This window comes from Neoarius graeffei, chromosome 15, assembly GCF_027579695.1.
Source record: "Neoarius graeffei isolate fNeoGra1 chromosome 15, fNeoGra1.pri, whole genome shotgun sequence".
Taxonomy (NCBI): Eukaryota; Metazoa; Chordata; class Actinopteri; order Siluriformes; family Ariidae; genus Neoarius; species Neoarius graeffei.
In genome coordinates, this window is record NC_083583.1 from 76,190,289 (window position 1) to 76,213,314 (window position 23,026).

The 23,026-nt window shown below is 41.0% G+C and overlaps 1 protein-coding gene across 1 annotated transcript in view; it reads right to left on the minus strand.

The window, feature by feature from the left end:
• The window catches only part of LOC132899072 (mucin-5AC-like), a gene marked incomplete at its 3' end in the record, with an annotated part of 33,653 nt that extends 11,738 nt beyond the window's left edge, over nt 1-21,915 (minus strand). Inside the window, exons 1-17 of the mRNA XM_060940710.1 lie at nt 21,828-21,915; nt 19,707-19,968; nt 19,452-19,566; nt 17,310-17,400; nt 16,293-16,399; nt 15,680-15,896; nt 15,398-15,526; nt 15,202-15,319; nt 8,389-8,527; nt 3,868-3,978; nt 3,517-3,586; nt 3,261-3,398; nt 2,858-3,022; nt 1,686-1,780; nt 1,480-1,606; nt 1,130-1,385; nt 977-1,029 (exon numbers count right to left, since the gene is read on the minus strand). Coding sequence (XP_060796693.1) covers nt 977-1,029; nt 1,130-1,385; nt 1,480-1,606; nt 1,686-1,780; nt 2,858-3,022; nt 3,261-3,398; nt 3,517-3,586; nt 3,868-3,978; nt 8,389-8,527; nt 15,202-15,319; nt 15,398-15,526; nt 15,680-15,896; nt 16,293-16,399; nt 17,310-17,400; nt 19,452-19,566; nt 19,707-19,968; nt 21,828-21,915 — 2,281 coding nt within the window. The remainder of the gene's footprint in view (nt 1-976; nt 1,030-1,129; nt 1,386-1,479; nt 1,607-1,685; nt 1,781-2,857; nt 3,023-3,260; nt 3,399-3,516; nt 3,587-3,867; nt 3,979-8,388; nt 8,528-15,201; nt 15,320-15,397; nt 15,527-15,679; nt 15,897-16,292; nt 16,400-17,309; nt 17,401-19,451; nt 19,567-19,706; nt 19,969-21,827) is intronic.
• Between the last annotated feature and the right edge of the window lie 1,111 nt (nt 21,916-23,026).

Here is a 23,026-nt window from a genome sequence, read left to right on the forward strand (position 1 = left end):
ATACACATTTCATATCAAAATAAACAAAATGTTCCCAAACAATGTCCAGCCGAGACATAAGGTCATTTTAACTGACAGAAATTAATCCTTAATTTTGTCACAAATATATTACTGCCTTCTTGGTCAAGAATAATACTTATATAAACCTAACACTAGTGTAGTGTATTTGACAGAACATTTATTTAATTGGCTATTTTCTTTATTTAATTCCAGGAAAATTGCAATAAATTGTAAAAAAACAAAACTGTGTTCAGAATTTGACTGGCAGTGTATGAGTGAATGAAAACATTTTCATGTCTCTATTTTAAATGTTGTGCAAATGTGTGGTGAATATCTAATATGAAAAAACTAAACACTGCCTTCTGCAAATGTAATATGTGCCTTTTGATTGTGAACACATTATATTCATTTGAGGCTTCACTTTTAAACAGATGTGTCCCAAACTCCATATTCTTTGGGGCAAATGTGCAAAAATGTACCATTTTGCTCATTTGAAAGAGAATCCTTCATACATTATTTTTGTTGTTTTGTTTTTTCAGATGAACATCGTAGAGGAATTTCACATACCGGTTTGTAAGCGTTAATGAATCTCTCACAGACGTTTATACTGTGTGTATATATGATGCATATATCTCAAGTCAAGTTTATTTGTATAGCACTTTTAACAATAGACATTGTCACAAAGCAGCTTTACAGAATTTTAATGACTTGAAACATGAGCTAATTTTATCCCTAATCTATCCCCAATGAACAAGCGTGTGGCGACAGTGGCAAGGAAAAACTCCCTCATACGACATGAGGAAGAAACCTCGAGAGGAACCAGACTCAAAAGGGAACCCATCCTCATTTGCGTGACATATATCAGTATTTGTTCCAAACCAAGTTTGGATAATCTAGCTGAAATGTTTATTTATATTAGAATGAGTAAGAAATTAAGATGTGTCTATAACTAAATGATAATATGAACAGCACTTACATGGCTTACTGGTGATAGAGCCAATGCAGCTGAGTTTGCCGTTCTTACAGGTGCTGAAACAGATGTTTATTATTTAAAATCTACTTTCTATTGACATTCAGACACGATGAACATAAAAGCATGTTGTTTTGAGTCTCTGTGAATAAGGCGTACCACATGGCACCATCCTTGCTGATGACTTCTGCAGGAGGAATCACAGACCCTTTGTAGTAGCAGGAACATTTATCCAGCAGAACACATTCGCCGTTATCATTGAGATACGTTCCTTCAGCACAAACGCACCCATCCACTGGGTCAAAGGTCACAGCACAGGTGAAATCTGGGTCACTGTGACAGCGGCATGACTGCATGCTTGTGCGGATGCCATAGGTATAAACCATGGTTCTGGGGCAGCTGGTGGCGTATTTCACTGTGAACAGGTCACAACAGCATATTTATGGGACATTATAACACATTATTATATTAAGTGGGAAAATATTGAAACATTGGTCATTCCTACTCACTGCACACTTCGCTCCTCCAGCCAGTGAGAAGGATTCCTTTTGCAGCACACATGTGTACGTACGATGACAGAGCCGCACACATGCAGTTCTCACTGTTCTCACAGTTGCAGGTGTCATACATGCAGTTCTTTAGGGGGGAAAAGCAACACAGTTAAATGTTTAAATATTAAAATGTTGTGGTTAATTAACCAATGAACCACTGGTACCTTTTGGTAGATATCTGGGTTGATCTCAGAGTGACATGGAGCAAAGACGCCATTAGGGTCTGACAGCAGGGAGCACCATTTCTGAGCATATTTTTCTGGAATAACAAGAAAAAGCAAAGTGAGAACAAATATGGATTATGCATCAAAAGCTCAGACAAAGGATCCTTCTTTTGTCAGTTAATTATGGAAGGTAAATGCATTTAATCTGGCTCTTAGTTAGCAGTCACAAAAAGCAGTCAAAGATTTGTAACTGCAAAACCGTTCACAATGCTGTATACTAAATATTAATGATTGTGTCCATTTCAGGTTCTGTTTCAATAAAGTAACTGTAGTTATAAAGAGTACTAATAGGCAGTGCTTAATAGGTGGCACGGTGGTATAGTGGTTAGCACTGTCTCCACACAGCAGGAAGGTTGTGGGTTCGAGCCCAGTGGCCGATAGGGGCCTTTCTGTGTGGAGTTTGAATGTTTTCCCCGTGTCTGTGTGGGTTTCCTCTAGGTGCTCTGGTTTCCCCCACAGTCCAAAGACATGCAGGTTAAGTTAACATGGGGCAGCCCCCCAACTGCTCCCTGGATGTTGTAGTATAGCTGCCCACTGATCTGAATATGTGTGTGCTCATTGCTCATGTGTGTGTGTGTGTTCACTGCTTCAGATTGGTTAAATGCAGAGGAGGAATTTCACTGTGCTTAAGTGTACGTGTGATAAATAAATTCTTCTTGTCCTGAGTTGAGTTAGTATGGATTTTTTTGGATATTAAATGCAGATTTGTGAGGAGTACTTGGAAAGTGGGAATGAAAATGGTGGAAGTAAAAAAAAGAGTTTGTTCATGGCAATGTAATTGAGTACATTTATAACACTGAGGAAAAGTATTACTTTTCCCTAGTAATGTATTTGCATACTATTGGGTTGAACACACTTTAACAAATCCGGTTTAATCTCATGAAGGAAGTGTTTTTTCCGAGGTGTGTTTGATTACACAATACTAACGTGTGCAGAAAAATAAACCCACACCTCTAATATAAAACCAGCACTAATCCCTCTTCTGATTGTATATTGTAGAAAAGCTCATTCTCAAGTTGGTGCATGAACTTCTGAATAATTAAGTTTAGAGTCCCACCTTTCCTTTTTTAAATTTAGTTTTAAATCAGATTGTGTTTAAAATGAAGAAGTACCATTTTCCACACTGAGACTGCAGGGGTTCTCAAAAGTGTTCTTTACTTCAGGACAGTTAGCTCTTGTCTTCCAGCTGTTTGCAAAACCAACACCAGTTCCTTCGCAAGCTCCACTCATGGTCATGAAATCATCTTTTTGTATGTCATTAAAGTTTCCACACAGACCTAACCATGAGAGACCAAAAAAAATCAGGTTTTATCCACTTTCCATTCCACACGTACTAGTAGATTAACATCAATGTATTTAATTATATATAAAAAATAATATGAATCAGTTTAAAGTATTCACCATCTGCCTAATACTTTTATAATGTATGGTATACCATCATACAATACTACTGTCATAAAACGTTCATAGAACAGTTTAATAAACAGTTGTGTGCACAGTAAGGGTTTAACACACCAAGTAAATTTTGCTTGTGAGTCACATCCACGGTGATATAAACCTGCATGATGGGTACAAGCTGGATCTCCATCTGAAGCCCAAAAGATGTCTGGACAATGATGTAAAATGTGGTGGGACGAAAAATATTCACACCAGCTGCAATTGAGTAAAGCGATTGAACATAATATTAACATGACATAACATGTATTAACTGTAAATGGGAGGCATCCATCTTTTTCTCAAATAATTATACAGTTCATGCATATTTACTCACCTGTAGAAAGAGGAAGCTGAGAATAGATTCGGTTGAGGAAGACCTTTCCATCAGGCTGGATGTTAAACACCTGAAGGGAAATATACACAATATGCATTAGCATATGTTTGTGCATCTTTTGTATGCTCGTGAGTAATCAAAGCAACTGGATTACAAGTACATTGGTGGCTAAATCCAAAGTCTCAAAATGCACCACACTCTTACATTATACACTTTGGATTTTGGTAGTACTCAGGAACTAATAGCAGACCACTAGTCACAACTTTGTCCAATGTGAACATGCTACTCACAGTAGAAGTGGACCAAAGATCATTAAAAAGTAAATAATTAAAATGTGTAAATGTTGCTCACGGTGCTTCCGCCAAACAGAGCCAGGGTCACGGCCTTCAGACATGTTTCAGTGGTCGTCAAACCACAAAGCACCAGATCGCCTACAACCACAAACTCAGCACCGTTGGTTTGCTGAGGAAAAAACAAACAAACAAAAAAAAAATCATAATGATGATGTAACTGATTTCCTTATTTTAATTGCAAATTGTAATTAAGCTTAATTTTGGTTAATTTTTAATTAAATAAGGCCTTAACATCATCATTAACAACAACAACAACAACAATAATAATGTCTGAAGGGCCCAGTAGTGGCATTCCTTAAATTATACTCACAATTTTTTAGCCTTTAGCATGAAGAATGTCAGACAGTATAAAGCTCAAGCATTACACAAATTCAGACAAATTGTTGTTATGGATTAGTGGAAGTCCAAGTCAACACAAATTAGAGGATGTTATGAGAGATGTGGGATTCTGCATACTGGTGTTTGGTACATCAACAGCACTAGACACCATCAGGATTGTCAAAGAAAAGATGGAACAGAGATATGAACGCGTCTACACTCACCAGCCACTTTATTAAGAACACCCATCCACCTGCTGTTTTATGCAGTTATCTAATCAGCCAATCCCTTGACAGCAGCACAATGCATAAAATCATGCAGATACAAATCAAGAACTTCAGTTGATTCATGTTCATTTCAAACATCAGAATGGGAGAAATTATGATCTCAAAGTGTGACTTTCACTGTGGTATGGGTCTTGGTTTGAGCCAAATGGACTGGTTTGAGTATTTCAGAAACTGATGATCTCCTGGGGTTTTCACACACAACAGTCTCTAGAGTTTACACAGAATGGTGCGAAAGAAAAAAAAACCCATTGAGTTAGCAACAGTTCTGTGGGTGGAAACAAATGCCTTGTTGATAAGAGAGGGTCAGAGGAAAATGGCCAGAGTGGTTCAAGCTGCCAGGAAGGCTATAACACCTCATAGCAACTCTTTACAACTGTGGTGAGCAGAAAAGCATCTCAGCCTGCAACAGCAGAAGAACACATTGGGTTCCACTCCTGCAGCCAAGAACAGGAATCTTAGAATGAAGAATCAGTTCCTATTAAAGTGTCCAGTGAGTGTATGTAGATATGATACTTTTAAAACACAAGATATGACACTGAACATATCTATTAAAAAAAAGCAAAAGGTCTTGTTCTATGTTTAAAAAAATGTGAAAATTGTACACACTATCGACTTTCATAAGGATGGTAGAACTGAGGATGAGTTCACAGCAAGAGCTTAAAGAAAGAGTTTGTGGTGTAAATGGTCTTTTTAGGATATTGTAAAATATGTAAAGAAAACGGAAGTGAATGACATTAATGCAAATTTCCAAGAACAGCAAAAAGTCAATGACGAGAAAAAAAATCTGGATGACAAGGATGGTGTCGAACTGAATCCAAAACAGAGAGGAAGGTAAGCGTCCAATCAACTTACTACAAATGGTTTAAAAAAAGACTTAATAAAGGCAATTAAGGAAACAGGAAATGGTACATGAAATAGTAAAAGATGATGAAATTCTTTTATAGGTCCAACACCAAAAAACACAAAAAGGGTCTTCAATGCTGGCAAAGCTCATTAAGAACAACAATTTATGTATTGCTGAGCTAAAAGCATTTTAGATATGATCTGGGAGAATTTGCAAACAGTCATAACAGTTAAAAGAAGGTGAGAATGAATTTGCAAGAGGTCAAAGAAACTGAAAAAAATCTTTGATATAAAATACATTATGGATGAGAAAAAGAAGGACCATTTCAGAAAAGAAAAGCGGTGGTGTAGTTATTTAAGGTTTTGCCCTGTCATGTCGTAGAAGATTGTGAGAAGATTGATTGTGATTGTGAGATTGTGGAAAGTCCAAGGAGAATAATTGGCTCTGAATTTATTACCATTCCAAATTGGTAGCTGATGTGCAAGTGAGAAGACCTGAATAATGCAATGACTCAATTAGGATAAAATTGAGTTAAAGAAAAAAACAGGAGAAAGTATTTAGTCATTGCTTTATGAGAAAGAAAATATGAATGTACAGTACTTTTGTGTAATGAAGAAAGAAGCATGGGATAGAGACTGGCCATGAGCATGGTGTCAAGGATTAAGCTAAACAATATGTGGAAAAAAATAAGTCAATTACCACCATCACCAAACTGTGGCTGACGAAAATCCATAGCGCAATACGGAGACATTGCCTGGACATTGAAAAAAGACGAAGGTAAGCACATCCAGACTTTTGAAAGCAAGTCCTTCGGAAAGTTGATGAGAATACCGTGGACAAAGCTTATGACCAATGAGTGAGTCTACAAGCTGGATGACAAACTGCTCAGTCATATCCAATCCTGCAAGTTACGATACTTTGGTCAAGTAGTAAGACAACCACAAAACACCACTGAATGCAGTTTGATGACAGGTCTTGTGGAAGGAGACACAAGGTGTGGTAGACCAACAATATGCTGGTTTGAAAACATTGCAGCATGGACTGGATTGCCAGGAACTAGTCTACTACATACTACATGAGACAGAAGGCGTTGGCAATTACTTGCCCACTCATGCAGCCGACCACTGTGACATTACATTCAGTGTTACATGTCAAAATTTCATGGTTTTGACATGAACTTAATTTTTGATCATCTTGAAACAGTCCTGTTTCTAGGATCAAAGAAAGAGCAGTGTAAATTATTTTGAAAATTTTCAACCAGGAAGGTAGGGCTGATGACACGAACATGACTCTATGCAATTTCTTAAATAAACTATACAACATGGCAAACATGTTAGATTTCTGTTATAATTACGTAAAAAGAAGCTGTTGTTACGCGAATATCCAACTTTTAATTGCACAGTGCAAGAAAACTGGGTCCGTGGCTCGCGGCCATGCTGTGACGTCAGCGGAAGAACACGCTGCGGTTCACTGGCTGTTCTACTCTGGTTCTACTCAATGGAAATGGAGCATGAAAATGCCGGTGAACTCTCTAGTGCTAGCTCTTCCTCTTCTGGGAGTCTAGAATTGTGTTGTGAGTGGGATAGATCGGAAGAATCAAGTGATGACGAACACAGGTGCATCCAACTGTACAGGTTTGAACCTGTTACTGTGCACCAATCTGAGAGCGACTCCAACCCCGAGATGGACAGCGGACAGGCAGACAGCCCAGCATTGACGAACACCACAAGGTTGGATAACAAGGATTGGTAGGTCAACCCATATTTGTTCAAAATGTTACGGAATCAATATTTTAATATTGTGTATTGTTGTCTTGCATGTGTAAACACTGCTTATATCATGTAAGCCGTATGCTACACAGAATACATAGTTCCTAATGGAGCATGCAAACGGCTAACATAATAAGACATACAGTTCTATATAACACACAAGTGTCACGATAATCACAAAACGGATGCAAATTGTTAAAATACCTAATTTTTTAAGCAATCATGTGTTGATCTCTTCTGAATAGAATCTATGATAGCCTACCCTCTTTACCCTTTGCCTCGCGTTGCTAGGCGGCAGTTACATGAAAGCTGCAAGCTTTCACAAGCAAATACATGACTGATATCACGCCGACTTTATGATTACATTTATGATTATCATGAATGTGTACTCTATGATGTGTACTCTATGAGCACTCTGGAGCGAGTGGCTTCCAAGATGGCCGCGCAGACCACATGGTTACTATTTTTAGCATCATGTCGGAGCACTCTATAGCTCTACGTACCTCTATCTTATGTCGTTTCTCAACACATGTTCTGACAGGAGGACTGTCTTTGGAGGAGTCGCCTTGTCCCAGGTGACTGCTGGATCCGGCATAGCTACTAGTAGACCCCCTCCGGAATACTGTAGGCACTGCTGATGGTAGCAACACACGTTTGTGCTGAACACCGAAAAGATTCTTTTAAGCTGGGAAGGGTGTCAAAACAATCCAAATCGAAGTGTTCAGAGCACAGGACGGATGTTGGTGAGGGCTCCCACTTGTCACGAGTGCGCCTGACTTGCTTCACCCACTTCGCATGCAGCTCGGGATCTCTGGGAAACTTGAATAAACTTGCCCCAATCCTTGTGGGTTTTGGAGCAAAAGCCGGCAACACAACGCGAAGGCATAATAACTATATATATATATATATATATATATATATATATATATATATATATATATATATATAATGTATAATAATAATACTAATAATGATAAACTGAACACCTGCCGCATCAACAACAAACTGGTAAGTTAGGAGGAGGATTCTTTCGCTGACGTCATATAGCCCCTCCTCCTCATTCGTCTCCTGGGTGCTGCAGCCCCGTCAAATTTGCCCAAATAGCCGTGTTTTTATCATAACTTGTAAAATAGGTGCCTTCGTGAATTAATATATGGATCATCGGGAATTACTTTTTATGTTATAAAACATCGCCAAAGATGTCAAAAACGTGTCATCAGCCCTTTAAAGCAAAAGTCTTTCCTGAGAGTTAGGAAGGAATAAATAATCTAAAATAATAAATATCTTGCTGTCATACTGACCTCAGCCAGAATGTATGTACAGTCACCATGGAAGTTGTAAGTTGTTCCATCAAATGTGGTGATGTGAGATCCACCCTCTACAGAGCATGTACCAGGGCAATCTTTCTCTATGCAGCTCCACTGGTTAGCGGTACATGTGCTAAACACAGAGAAAATATGAGGTAAAATGATCAAAATGTGTGAAACAAGCAAAATGTGGAAACACTTATGCTGTTCCATTACTCAAGGTCATATGTAGATTTTCTAGATATGCAATAGTAACAGTGATTTTCAAATCCTCTCAAATCCTCAATTTTATCAGTATAACTGGGGGTCTTATTCCACTGTTATTTATTATTTTGAACTCATAGTAGAATTAGGATTTTTTTTAGAAATAGGAAGGATGAAGGCTAACACATGTTTTGCTTCCTCCAAGACACGTGAAGCCAGCCAAACACATCTTTTTGAACTGCTGTTCATGCTTTGCCCTAGGGCAGTGTAACACACTTGGAGGAAAGTTCTATCTGCCCTCTTTCACATACAGAGCCTCATAATTGGCGTAATTGTCACTCATCGATAGAGACTATGTGTTAGGATGTTAGTAGTAGTTGCACTTTAGACACTACACTTTCATGAATACATCCTATCCACTAGGGGGCACTGGCTTGTCGTGACTGCGGGTTTCGGCTGGCTAGGCCTAGATAAGCCTGTGAACAGGTGTTAAGAGAGAAGGATTTTGTTTGGACTGGGTAGGCCTCTCGGTGAGAGGCTACTGAAGCAGCTACCTGTCATTTTTGCATGAATTGTGGATTAACGCCCTGCCTCTGGAATTTCGTATTATTTTTGGACTGCACGTTTTCTTTTGTTTATTTTATTTTTCAGGGTTTTTCCCCAAATGAACGTGGAGGGGAGTTGGAGAGGAGTGACTCCGAGCGCGAACTCTCCGTCCACGTGAGGCAATGTTTGGGCTGGCGGCCTGGCGCAGGTACCGGTAAGTCTGTGCCCCTTTTGGACAATCCACTTAGTATCGTACACGCTGACTATCACGTTATCGCACACATTTAGGTTAGGGGGCTTAGGTGGGTATCTAGCTTCCTAACAGTGTGGGGGCTTGTCTGGGAGCTGAATGTGTTGTGGTTAGTTGATGTTGAACTCGGTAGCTTTTGTGTGGTGTTGTAACATTAGCTGCATTCGTTTTGTGTAGCGTAACGTGAAAAGTAAGGTAGCGTTTGTGGAAACGAATCCGTTGCGTTTTGGAAGCTGCAGTGGGTAGGCTGGCACTTTGTGGCGGTGAGCAAGGCTGGGTAACTTTTGTGCAGTGTTTGCTGGTGTGTAGCACCTGATTTGTTTGGAACATTTTGTAACGCGATTATCGCGTCTGGTTGTTTTGTTGGCGCAGTTTGACTGGATTTGTTATTTGCGAAGATGTCTGACTTTAATGCAGAGGAATTCATGGGAGAGGAGGTACCTCGTGTGCGTTTAGTTCGGCTTACAAAGCCAAATCTTTTTAAGTTGGTTGAGTTCTGTGAAGTAGAGGTTTCTCATGACGCTAAGAAAAATGAAATCATAAATGCGTTGTTGTTATGTTTGGGTGTCGCTGATGTGGAGGCTGAATCCGCCAGAAAAGAACGGCTTAGTGAAAAGGAGTTGGAAATGAAAGTTAAGGAAATGGAACTGTTTAAAAAGAACAGAGAGGAGGCTAAGGAGTTAGCGCAACTTGAGCTTGAACGGGTTAAAGTCAGACAGCAAGATAATCAGCGTCAGTGTACACACGAGGCTAGATTTGATCTGAGTAAGTGTTTTGCTTTAATGCCGAAATTCTCTGCAGATCAAGTGGATGTATATTTTGATACATTTGAGCACATTGCGCGAGAACGGCAGTGGCCTAGAGAAGAATGGGTGACGTTGGTACGTAGGGAGTTCACTGGGAAGGCCCAGGATGCCTATGCCGCGCTCAGTTCTGAGTATGATACAGATTATGAGGCTGTGAAGAAGTCTGTACTCAGAGCGTTTGAGCTTGTTCCAGAAGCATATCGTCAGCAATTTCGAACTGAGAAATTAAAGTCTGGGCGGAGACTTTAAAGTTACGGAGATTTGTTTAGGCAACAGGAGTTGCTTTTTGATAAGTGGCTCAGAGCTAGTGAAGTTTACACCTTTCAGGAGCTTAGACAATTGATGCTTCTCGAACAGTTTAAGTCCAGTGTTCCTCGCCAGCTTGAAGTACACCTTAATGAGCAGCTGGTGCAGTCTGCAGCTAAAGCTGCTGAATTGTCAGATAACTATGTGTTGATACATCGAAGTGTGTGGCCAAACAAGGCAGGTTGTTTCTTCACGTCATGAGGGTGAGGAAAAGAGAAGTGATAGTCGCAGCAGACTTGATTTCCAGGCACCTGCTAGAGGTCTGCCTAGTGCTGGGCAGCCCATTGCTGGCCGATCTACTGTAAGTACTGTTAGGAGGCCCTCTGATGACATTAGGTGTCATTATTGCAAAAAACTTGGACATATTAAATCATGTTGTCCCGTTCTGCAAAAGAAGGGATGGTCTGGTAACGGGAAGGATGATGTCAGAGAAGTGGCATTTGTCCTGCCTGGTGCAACGCAGGGGTTGCAACAGGGTGGGAGTAGCATAGTGACGCCAACTACAACTGACCCACTTTTTAAGGGTTTTGTCTCTGAGGGTTCTGTGTCAGTTTCTGAAGGTGGGCCTGAAGTCACTGTTACCATTTTGAGAGACACTGGGGCAGCTCAGTCATTGCTGTTAGCTGGGGTGTTAGAGTTCCCAGAGAGTTGTTCTTTGAAGAGATCTGTGCTGGTTGAAGGTGTAGGTGGGGAGTATGGGTCTGTTCCACTCTACAATGTGTGTTTGAAGTCTAATGTGGTTAATGGCTATGTTCCTATTGGGGTGATGTCATCGCTGCCTATTAAGGGTGTTAGCCTTTTATTGGGTAATGACCTGGCAGGAAATCAGGTGCACATATCACCTGTGGTTAGTACCATTCCTTGTGTGAGTCCTGAATTGGAGGCATTAGAGGCACAGTTTCCTGCAGCTTTTCCGGCTTGTGTGGTTACTCGCTCTATGTCAAAGCAAACATCCTCTGACATGGCCTCTGGTGGGCGCACTGTTAAGTCAACAATGCCATCTTTGGAAGCATTGGGAATGGTGCCCTGTAGTGGTGAATTCAGTCCCGCTGCCCTTATTGATGCACAGAAACAGGATTGTGAACTTGTAAAGCTTAGAGAATCTGCAGCTGAGTTTGAGGAAAGCCAAATGATTGCTGAGGGATTTTATCTCCAAAATGATGTCTTGATGCGCAAATGGAGGCCACCAGAGCGACCAGCCACTGAGGACTGGGCAGTGGTAGAGCAGGTGGTGCTTCCCCCCTGTTTTCGGCAGGAAGTGTTGCGTTTAGCTCATGAAGCAGCAATGGCTGGACACCTAGGAATTCGGAAAACGCAAGCTAAAGTAATGAGGCATTTTTATTGGCCATGCTTGCATAAAGATGTGGTTAATTTTGTTCGCTCATGTCATGCATGTCAGGTTTCTGGGAAACCGAACCAGAAAATTCCGTTGGCGCCTTTGAGTCTTCCACCTATTGTAACTGAACCTTTTTCTCGTGTCCTAATTGATTGTGTAGGTCCATTACCTAAGACCAAGAAGGGCCATGAGTATTTGTTTACCATTATGGATGTGACCACTCGCTTTCCAGAGGCAGTGCCTCTGCGTGATATTAAAACTCGGCCTGCAGTGGACGCTTTACTTCAGTTCTTTTCTCACTTTGGGTTGCCCAGAGAGGTTCAGTCAGATCGTGGCACCAATTTTACATCTGGTGTTTTTCAGCAAGCAATGGTTGAGTTGGGGATAAAACAGGTGTTGTCTTCTGTCTACCACCCTCAGTCACAGGGTGCTATTGAACGACATCATCAGACCTTAAAATCTATGATGCGTGCTTACTGTGTTCAGTTCCCCAGTGATTGGGATTGTGCAATGCCATTTTTACTCTTTGCCATTCGAGATTCTGTAAATGACTCAACAGGGTTTACTCCCTTTGAATTGGTCTATGGCCATGAGGTCCGGGGTCCCTTGAAGATGGTGAAGGAACAGTTTCTAAACAGCCAGGAGGAGGGCAGTTTATTGCAGTATGTTTCTCATTTCAAGGAGCGCTTAGTGGCTGCGTGTGAGGCATCACGGGACAATTTAGAGGTTGCTCGTGATCAGATGAAGCGTCAATATGACAAGAAAGCAGCGGCTCGATCTTTTTCAGTGGGAGATATGGTCTTGGTATTGAAGCCAATGCGAGGCAGCTTGAGTGCAGCATTTGCTGGGCCATACAGGGTTGCAAAGAAGGTAGGAGATCACAACTATGTGAGTAACACTCCTGAGGGTAGGAGGAAGACGAGGCTCTGTCATGTTAACCTCTTGAAGCCGTATCATGGCCGGGCAGCTCCGGTTATGATAACGTGTCTCTAGTCTTGAGGGGGAGGGGGAGGATGATATGGCAGGTGTGGAGCCTGTGACTGCTCACCTATGTAATGTGGCGGCATTGAGTGAGTTAGAAGAAAATCTTGGTCATTTGTCTTCTGAGCAGAGGGCAGATGTGTGTAAACTGTTTAGTGAATTTGGTGCAGTTTTTAGGGATCATCCTGGTCTTACCACATTGGCTGTGCATGATGTTGAGGTCAGTGAGGCAGACCCAATAAAGCAACATCCTTATAGGTTGTCTCCTTTGAAACTGTCTCATGTTAAGGAAGAACTGGCTTATATGGAAGAGATTGGGGCAGTGGAACCAGGGCAGAGCGATTGGAGTTCGCCAGTGGTGTTAGTGCCAAAACCGGATAAGTCATGGCGACTGTGTATAGACTATCGGAAAGTGAATCAGGTGACAAGAACTGATGCCTTTCCAATCCCTCGACTTGAGGATTGCATTGACCGTATAGGCCAAGCACAGTTTGTATCTAAACTAGATTTACTTAAGGGATACTGGCAGGTCCCATTGTCTGCCCGAGCAAAAGAGATCTCTGCCTTTGCCACGCCTGATGGGTTGTATGTCTGTAATGTCCTCCCTTTTGGGATGAAGAACATGCCCGCAACCTTCCAAAGGTTGATGGGTAAGGTGACAGCTGGCCTGAGTAATGTAGTTGTGTACATAGATGATGCGGTGGTACATAGCAATACATGGGCCAAACATCTGAAGCATTTACGACAGCTATTGCAACACTTACAACAGGCAGGGCTGGTAGCCAACCTTGTGAAATGTGAGATTGGGAAGGGTCAGGCGACCTATCTGGGCCATTTGGTGGGACGGGGGAAGGTTCTGCCAAGGCAGGCTAAGATTCAGGTCATCCTAGATCTGCCCGTACCTAAGACACGACGTGAGGTCATGCAGGTTTTGGGAATGTGTGGCTTTTATAGGCGTTTCGTTCCCAATTTTGCGACAGTGGCTGAACCTCTGACCAATCTCCTGAGGAAAGGGGTGAAGTTTCTTTGGAACAGTGGGTGTGACAGGGCGTTTAATCAGATTAAGGCCATCCTCTCTTGTGAACCCGTGTTGGTAGCCCCAGATTTCGGTAAACCATTCAAGCTAGCAGTGGATGCATGTGATGTTGGCATAGGGGCAGTGCTGATACAGGCAGACGCAGCAGGCCTGGATAAGCCGGTAGCTTATTATTCAAAGAAGTTAAGTAGGCACCAAAAAACATATTCTACCATTGAGAAAGAAGCACTGGCTCTGGTGTTAGCTGTCCAACATTTTGAAATCTATTTGTCTGGGTCCAATGGTGACGTTGAGGTTTTCACTGACCACAACCCTCTCACTTTCTTGGCCAAGTTCAGGACTTCAAATCAGAGGGTGTTCAGGTGGGGCCTGGTGCTCCAACCGTATAACTTGGTGGTCAAGCATATTGCTGGCAGAAATAATGTAGTTGCTGATGCACTATTGCAATTGCAACCAATGGATGAGACCTGAAGGGTAAAGCAGAGTTGCAGTTTTGGTTACAAGGGTTGGGCTATTAGGCCTAGGTTGTCAGCATAATGCTGATTTTTAAGATGTGTGTGAAGAAAGAAGAAAAAAGAGAAAATATATAAAAGATGAAAAGAAAAAAAAATGTTTTTTTTTGTTTAAGGGGGGAGGGATGTTAGGATGTTAGTAGTAGTTGCACTTTAGACACTACACTTTCATGAATACATCCTATCCACTAGGGGGCACTGGCTTGTCGTGACTGCGGGTTTCGGCTGGCTAGGCCTAGATAAGCCTGTGAACAGGTGTTAAGAGAGAAGGATTTTGTTTGGACTGGGTAGGCCTCTCGGTGAGAGGCTACTGAAGCAGCTACCTGTTGTCTTTGCATGAATTGTGGATTAACGCCCTGCCTCTGGAATTTCGTATTATTTTTGGACTGCACGTTTTCTTTTGTTTATTTTATTTTTCAGGGTTTTTCCCCAAATGAACGTGGAGGGGAGTTGGAGAGGAGTGACTCCAAGCGCGAACTCTCCATCCACGTGAGGCAATGTTTGGGCTGGCGGCCTGGCGCAGGTACCGGTAAGTCTGTGCCCCTTTTGGACAATCCACTTAGTATCGTACACGCTGACTATCACGTTATCGCACACATTTAGGTTAGGGGGCTTAGGTGGGTATCTAGCTTCCTAACACTATGCCACTCTTTCAACCCAGACAACATGACCAAGTTTGCTTCCTTGGAATCATCGAGATGTTAACTCATGATATCCTGATAATCGTGCAAACACTTGCACCACTCGAGAAAAGAAATAGGATTCATGTTTCATGTAAAAACACACGATTTCATAAGATTCCACAGTCAAAGACTCTGAGTTTTCCTCACCATTGTTTACAGTTGCTGGTGAAATTCTGACCAGCGTGATAGATTTTGCCGTTGTAAACGCAGGAGCACTGATCCTGAGCAATGCATCCTCGGTCTGTCAAATCATCCAGGACCAAACCTGCAGCACATTTGTTTGTTAGTTTATGTGGAAAATTTTCATTCTAGTTGAAATTGAGAAGCTGACATAATTTGAGACCTGGAGGGCAGAAACAGCCATCGATGCAGTGTTGCTCACACACTTGTTCTCGGTCAGGATTCGAGCAGGTATTAATGCACGGGTTCCCACACTCCTGATACACCATGTTTGGATAAGGGCATGTTTTGGCTGTAAAACAAAAGCATAAAAATGACATGATAAATCATTATCATTAACTTTAAAATTGTGTCCCCTCGGTTCCACTTTAAATTCTCGAGCAATATATTATTTGGGGGTATTCTGCATGTAGCACAATTGTTTAATTTAATTGTTTTGACGTACGGCAAAACTGCTCTGTCCTCCACTGGCTCGGCTTTCCTCCAGCGTGCACGCACTGGCGGGAATACTCAGAGATGGTGCTACACAGGCAGAGGTTGGTGGAGTTGCTGTTGCACTGGCACATGTCCAACTCACAGGCTTTGACAAAGTAGTTGAGAGAGACGAGGTTTTTACAGTCACTGAAAGCTGGACCTGAGAGCAATTGCTCACACACTGACGTCTGTGGAGGAAACAAAATATGTGCTCATAATTAGACAGGCAATAATCTCATCTCATTATCTCTAGCCGCTTTATCCTGTTCTACAGGGTCGCAGGCAAGCTGGAGCCTATCCCAGATGACTACGGGCGAAAGGCAGGGTACACCCTGGATAAGCCGTCAGGTCATCACAGGGCTACAGGCAATAATAATAATAATAATAATAATATTATCTCATCTCATCTCATTATCTCTAGCCGCTTTATCCTTCTACAGGGTCGCAGGCAAGCTGGAGCCTATCCCAGCTGACTACGGGCGAAAGGCGGGGTACACCCTGGATAAGCCGTCAGGTCATCACAGGGCTACAGGCAATAATATTATTATTATTATTATTATTATTATTATTATTACAGGTCTAACCAGTTTCATGCAGGTGTCATCTGTTGGAGGAGGTGATTCACTGCAGCTCTCAGTTGGATCGTCCATCTTTGCAAACTGGCTGTAGTCTGATGGAGAAATCTCAGCCCCTTTTATTTATGGAGGAAAAACACAACACAGTTATTTGACTGTAAATCAATGACTGCAAAACTTTGAAATCTTCCATCCAAAATTTATCATTAATCAACTAGTAATTATGTTTCATGCTCCATCATGTTTCTTTCCTTGCCTAATATGTTATACATGCATAATTTAACATCATACTCCTCTTCATTTTTGCTTGTGCTGTTGTGAGTAAATGCCAAGACAAATTTCATATAAGTTTTTGGCAGTAAACCTGATTCTGCTCATGGTTATAGTCCAGGCAGTATTTGTACATTGTAATATTTGATCATTGATGATTATTAGCACTGAAGTTCCTACAGAAAGTATTCATAATGTTTTAGATGTTATATAAGTGCCCATGGCGGCACGGTGGTGTAGTGGTTAGCGCTGTTGTCTCACAGCAAGAAGGTCCGGGTTCGAGCCCCGTGGCCGACGAGGGCCTTTCTGTGCGGAGTTTGCATGTTCTCCCCGTGTCCGCGTGGGTTTCCTCCGGGTGCTCCGGTTTCCCCCACAGTCCAAAGACATGCAGGTTAGGTTAACTGGTGACTCTAAATTGAGCGTAGGTGTGAATGTGAGTGTGAATGGTTGTCTGTGTCTATGTGTCAGCCCTGTGATGACCTGGTGACTTGTCCAGGGTGTACCCCGCCTTTCGCCCGTAGTCAGCTGGGATAGGCTCCAGCTTGCCTGCGACCCTGTAGAACAGGATAAAGCGGCTAGAGATAATGAGATGAGATAAGTGCCCATAGTGTTGCATAGGGGAATATAGGTTTGTGTGCTAAATGTCAAATAATGTATGCACATTCTGTAATAAACAAAGAAACAAACAAATAGATGCTTCTTATCATCCAAAGACGTAAAAACATAGTGATCCATTATAAAGCCATAAAAACAAACCATTTTTGATGAACTCATTGTAAAGCTGGACTCCATTAAAGTCACCACACAGTCCACAAGTCTGATTTTTATACTTGTTGTCCAATTCCACCTGTAGACCAAATTGAACCAAGCAGAAAAAAAGAGTTATGATTTTTGGAAAAAAAGATCATGAATGAAATGTCCTGCATATATAAAATGCAGCATAAAATGAACCTCCTTCATGGAAATTACATAGAAATATGGACAGATTTGGTCACCTGAAATATTGTATAAATAAATATGAATCTGATTCATGAAACATTGGAATGACAACTAAACATGCAATGATGAAGCAGCTTCAGCTGCTTGGATGCAAGCCTCTGCTCACTCATCTCTTATTGACATGTCATATGTATACAACACACCCTAATTTACCCTCCTATACATCTAAATAATGCTGTCCATTGGTGACCAATGAAGACTGCCTAATCTGTGTGGAAGAAGTCTGAAGTACAATGTCTCCATGATGAACGGTCAGCCGCTTAGTAGGACCAGGAGTCAAGATTTATTTGTAGATGCTTGAGGTTCTGTTTTACAGCATCTTTATACCATAGTATTGGTCTACCCTTGCCTTGGCTTCCCAGTAAGAGCTGGGAGTAGAGGAGTTGTCTGGGCAGACGCTCTTGGTCCATGCGGTGGACATGACCAAGCCATTGGAGGATTCTGTGAATGAGGGTTTTTTTTTTCCATAGTGGGAAGGCCGGCTCTGTCTAGGACCTCCTCATTTGTAATTTTGTCCCTCCAAGAGAGCTTCATAATCATTCGGAGGTGTTGCATCATGAAGGCAGATCATTTCTTGACTTGGTTACGATATAGTGTCCAGTATTCTGAGCCATACAGCAATGTGCTGAGCACAACAGCCCGATATACTTGACACTTGACATATATTGATACATGGTAATTATTCTATAGCCTGTCTCGAAGTCTTCTGAATGCCGAACTTGCTTTCAACACTCTTCGACTGAGCTCCTCATCCAATCTCCCATTGCTGCTAATTATGCTACCCAGATAAGTAAATTACGTGCAATGGACCAACTCCTGATTGTCCCCCAGGATTGGTGCAATATTGTTAGTTTTAACGTGAGGAACAGGTTGGTAGAGAACTTCTAGATATATACATATGCATCTAACTAACATGAAACATGCCCTAAATTATGAAGGTGCTTTGGTAGTGAGCCAATAAAACAAAATAATTCAGTGGACTATGGTTATCCAAGATCTGAGGAAAGGGGTAATTTGGAGGAAAAATTATTTCAATGGTGATGAGATAGCAATGCTTGTGTCCAAGGCTTGCAAATAAAAAAATATATATATTTTTGGAACTCAAATAAAACTTGAAATAAAATGAACATCAACTGTTAATACAATTACAATGAGAAGAAGAATGGTTTGTCTTTTGCAATTGTTTGTTTTTACTGAAGGTAATATTGTTATATAGGCTGATGTAGACTATTATGAAAGTGTGCTTTTCTTTTCCGGTTTAAGGTCAAAATCAGGGAGAAAACCATTTTCCGGTCTCCTGCATGTAGTTACACAAACTCTTTTTATGGCCAGGCTTCCCCCCCAAATAGGTCTCAAATTGTTATAATATTAATTTCATTAATTGAAATCAGATTTAATTAAGCATTAATTTATAAATAGAGGTGAGGCAATATTTAATCCCAAACAAATAATCAGATCCTGTTTTTATCAAATGCTAACAGAAATTAAGGCAAAATGAATAAAACTGTGGTGGATGTGATAATATTTGAAGGCATCCTTGAACGGGTCAGTGCTTTGTGCTGCCTCTTGTCAGCAAATACAGCTATTACTCAGTTAAAAGAATTAAGACTTGATAAAGATCCACGTCTGATTCACAATTGACACTAAAGATCATTACCTATTTGATCAACTAATATGAGGTTCCTGTGTGTGAGCTATTAACATCATTTGCTTTTTTAATTGTTACTGCTTGCACTACTATACTATACTGTACTATATGAGGTATTATGTATTAATATAGGCATACAAGTTATCAGGCTTGTCTTACCTGTTACCTGTACATTCACCTAAATTAAAAGGGAAACAAACTTAATAAGCCCTTTTAAATTTTGAGGAACTGTATATTTAATATGGATTCACCATGAAAGCATCCTTTCCATTCCACATGGCCACGAGTCCCAGCTTAGCGACGACTTTGATGTAAGTGGGTTTTTTCTCAATGAGGACACCAGAATGGCTGAAAGGCAGAGTGACGCTATGGGAAACAAAAATTCACTATTTAGCAATGTTTTATCCCAGGATTTTATCCCATCTGCTTGGATTTCATAACAATACAATCGTCAAATTCCTTTTAAAGCACCCAGTCTATTTCTTTCAGGGCTAAAGGTCACTCACTTGTTTCCATCCACACTGATGGAGCTTTTGGAAAGTTCCACCACTGTGCCTTCCAGCTTCATGGTGATTTTGCTGATCAGGGGCTCGCCACTGACGACCTGCCGCCTCAGCTGAATATTGAAGTCCTCATAGCTGTTTGAACACTGTGACGTCAGGATGTAGTTACATGTAGACAGGAGCTGGAAAAAGTCTCCATCATAGGTTTTGAAGTTGAAATTGCCCCATGTGCTGCAGACTCGTTCGTTATGAGCTGGACTCAGTTCTGTTGATTAGAGGCAAAAGAAACATAATACAAAATGACCATTGTATGAGCTGACCTATATAAAATATAACCATCTCCTTTGTCTAGTTAAATTCTTGTGTATTTTACATTTGACAAATAAAGGAATTCTGATCTTGATGTACTTAAGTATTTAATACTGATCCAATCAGACACTCTATTAATGTACGGTATACATAATACTAAGTTATTATTGGTTAGGTGGAAGTTACCAAAGAAATGAATGTTTTACTTAACCAAATTACATAAGGACAACCTAAATCTGATTAATAATAAACAAACAAGGCATGACAGAGAGAAAATATATTACATTCATTCAGCTTTGTTAGGTTTAAGTTCAGCACTTTGATAATTAACTGAATGTTTGGTCTTGAATGATCAAGTTCGTTCATCTCACATAAACATAATGAAATAACATCAAATTTTATTTAAAATGGACACAATGAAAATATATAGTATATATAATTATAATAAAGTGTAGTTAAAATCTAATTCAGCTTTAGTAACGTACACAGACAGGCTTGCTCTGATGGGTTATAGTGACTTCTGTTCATTCACTGTGAAAAAATAGCATCTTATCAAGTGAAAATATCTTGAATATAGTTCCATTTATTTAATATTTCTTATTATAAGATTACAATAAATCAAAGATAACCACATATTATTAAACCTATAATATATCTAGACATGTTTACTAACTGCACACGTAATAGTCTTCTGCTGGCAGATAATTTTGCTAATTTTAAGTATTTATTTCTGTAAAGAAGCAAAATTATCTGCTGATAGAATAATTGAAATTTGAAGCTGAAATTAGCAAAAAAAAAAAAAATCTCGAAATAGGTCTAATAATCTTATATTTGGTATATTGTAATCATATAATAGGAAATGCTAGATAAATTAGTCAGTTCAATATATTTTCACTTGCTAAGATGTAATTTTTTTTGCAGTGTTCTTTGCCAGTGCCATGGTGTTTCTGTTATTACTGCATGCATTCTGCTCTTATCAAAGCCTACATTGTACCAATTCCCTTCTATATATTCTGTCATATATGGCCAAATTGTAAGCCCCTTGATCCTTTATACTCTGTGCTCCATTTGCTTGGCCCCTACCCCTTTCCTTATATGGTCAATATTTCCTGTTCTCATTAACCTGTTGCTATGGTACTTAATTAGTCTCAGCAATTTTTCATTACTACTGTTTTTTCCATGTGGGGTGTGTCACCACAAAATGAGTCCAGGTGGTCAAAGACTAAAAGTTGTTTGATTGGATATTCTAAATCTACAGTTAATTATCATTAAAATAAGGGTTATAGTTCTTTTATAGGTTGTTGGTCATTTGTTAAATTTGGTGCAGTCAATCCAGAGTAATTAGTGAAAATGTTGACAGTCTCATCATCTTAATAGAAAATCAAGTTTGGAGAAAATCAGCTGTAAACTTTGCAATGTGTAAATTGAAATGAAGACATAGCACATATTTCTTTGGCCTACAAAGTCATATAAGTTGTTTTACAATATAATATCTTGGTGACAGACACCTAGATTAAGGAAAGTATTTACAGCAAAATTAGAAAAACGATATATATAGGTCTATTTTTTTGGATGTAGTCTCGTTTTTTTGGGTAGGTAGAACTCATCAGCCCAGGAAGGCAGTTCACCTAGGAGAAGGTAAACTCCGATTTCAAACCTCTGCTGTCTTGCGGCATACCTGGTCACGGGAAAGGCTTCAGGAGTAAAACCTGAGGACAAATATGGAGTGGAGCCCCATAGGTGGTAGGATGATGCACAGCATCACCTTCTGGCAACTCCTGCAGCTGCGCTGGCACCAAACCGTATTGGTCTAACCATTCCTCTGGATTCTACCAGCTATGCTGAGAGGGGGATCCTGATGTTTGGGCTGCTCAAGGTCTCCAGATACCCAGCCCAGGCTCATAGTGCCCTGGAGAGGTCACTCCAGCGTTGTCGTAAGACATCAACACAACACGGGAAGTGGTGGTTACTAGTGAAAAGCTCCATCCAGCTGGCATAGGAAGGAGCACCTGGGGTCACTTCTGATGGTAGGAGAGATCATTGCATCTCACTGGACAGCTACCATCCGCCTCAAGCTGGGCAGCCCCCAGCCAGTTAGGTGCTGTCCTGCCATGGCTTGCCTGCCCCACTGGGTGTGTGGGACTTAAAAAGTCATCCCGGTCTTGACAAGAAGCTGCACATCCTGCACCTGGCAGAAGTAACAAAAAGAATATGAAGACTCCAGCTCTTCGGTTAGCAAGCTGGAACATCCGGACCATGTGCCCTGGACTCAATGACGATCTTCACCATATCAACGATGCACCCAAGACAGCAGTTATCAAGAAGGAGCTGGCTAGACTGAATATTGCCATCACTTGTCTACAGAAGACCTGCCTGGCTGATAGCAGCTCCATCAGAGAGTCCGACTACACCTTCTTTTGGCAGGGTCTGTCACAGGACGATCTAAGGCAGTATGGTGTTGGCTTTGCTGTGAAGAACTCAGTCATTGGAGCGATTAAAACACTAAGAGGTGGGACAGAGAGAATCCTCACCCTCTGAATGTCAACATCATTTAGCATCATCAACATTCTTAGTGTCTATGTGCCAACCCTTTGCTCCACTCCAGAAGTGAAAGATCAGTTCTATGAGGCACTGGATGAGGTAATATACAGGTTCCCAGCAATGAAGGTCTGTACCTTTTGGGAGACTTCAATGCTAGAGTTGGAGCTGATTTCAAAGCCTGGCCCTCCTGCCTAGGAAACCATGGCATCAGAGGTTGAATGAAAATGGACAGAGGCTGCTAGAACTGTGTCGCCATCATGGTCTGTATGTCACCAACACATACTTCAAGTGCAAGGAACTCCACAAAGTCTCCTGGAGAAACCCCTGGTCTCACCATGGGAACCAACTAGACCTAGTCATCACCAGGCTTGCAGACCTGAGTAGTGTCCTCCACACTCAAAGTTACCACAGTGCCGACAACAACACAGACCACTCCCTTGTTGGCAACAAAGTGAGGCTGATGCCAAAGAAGA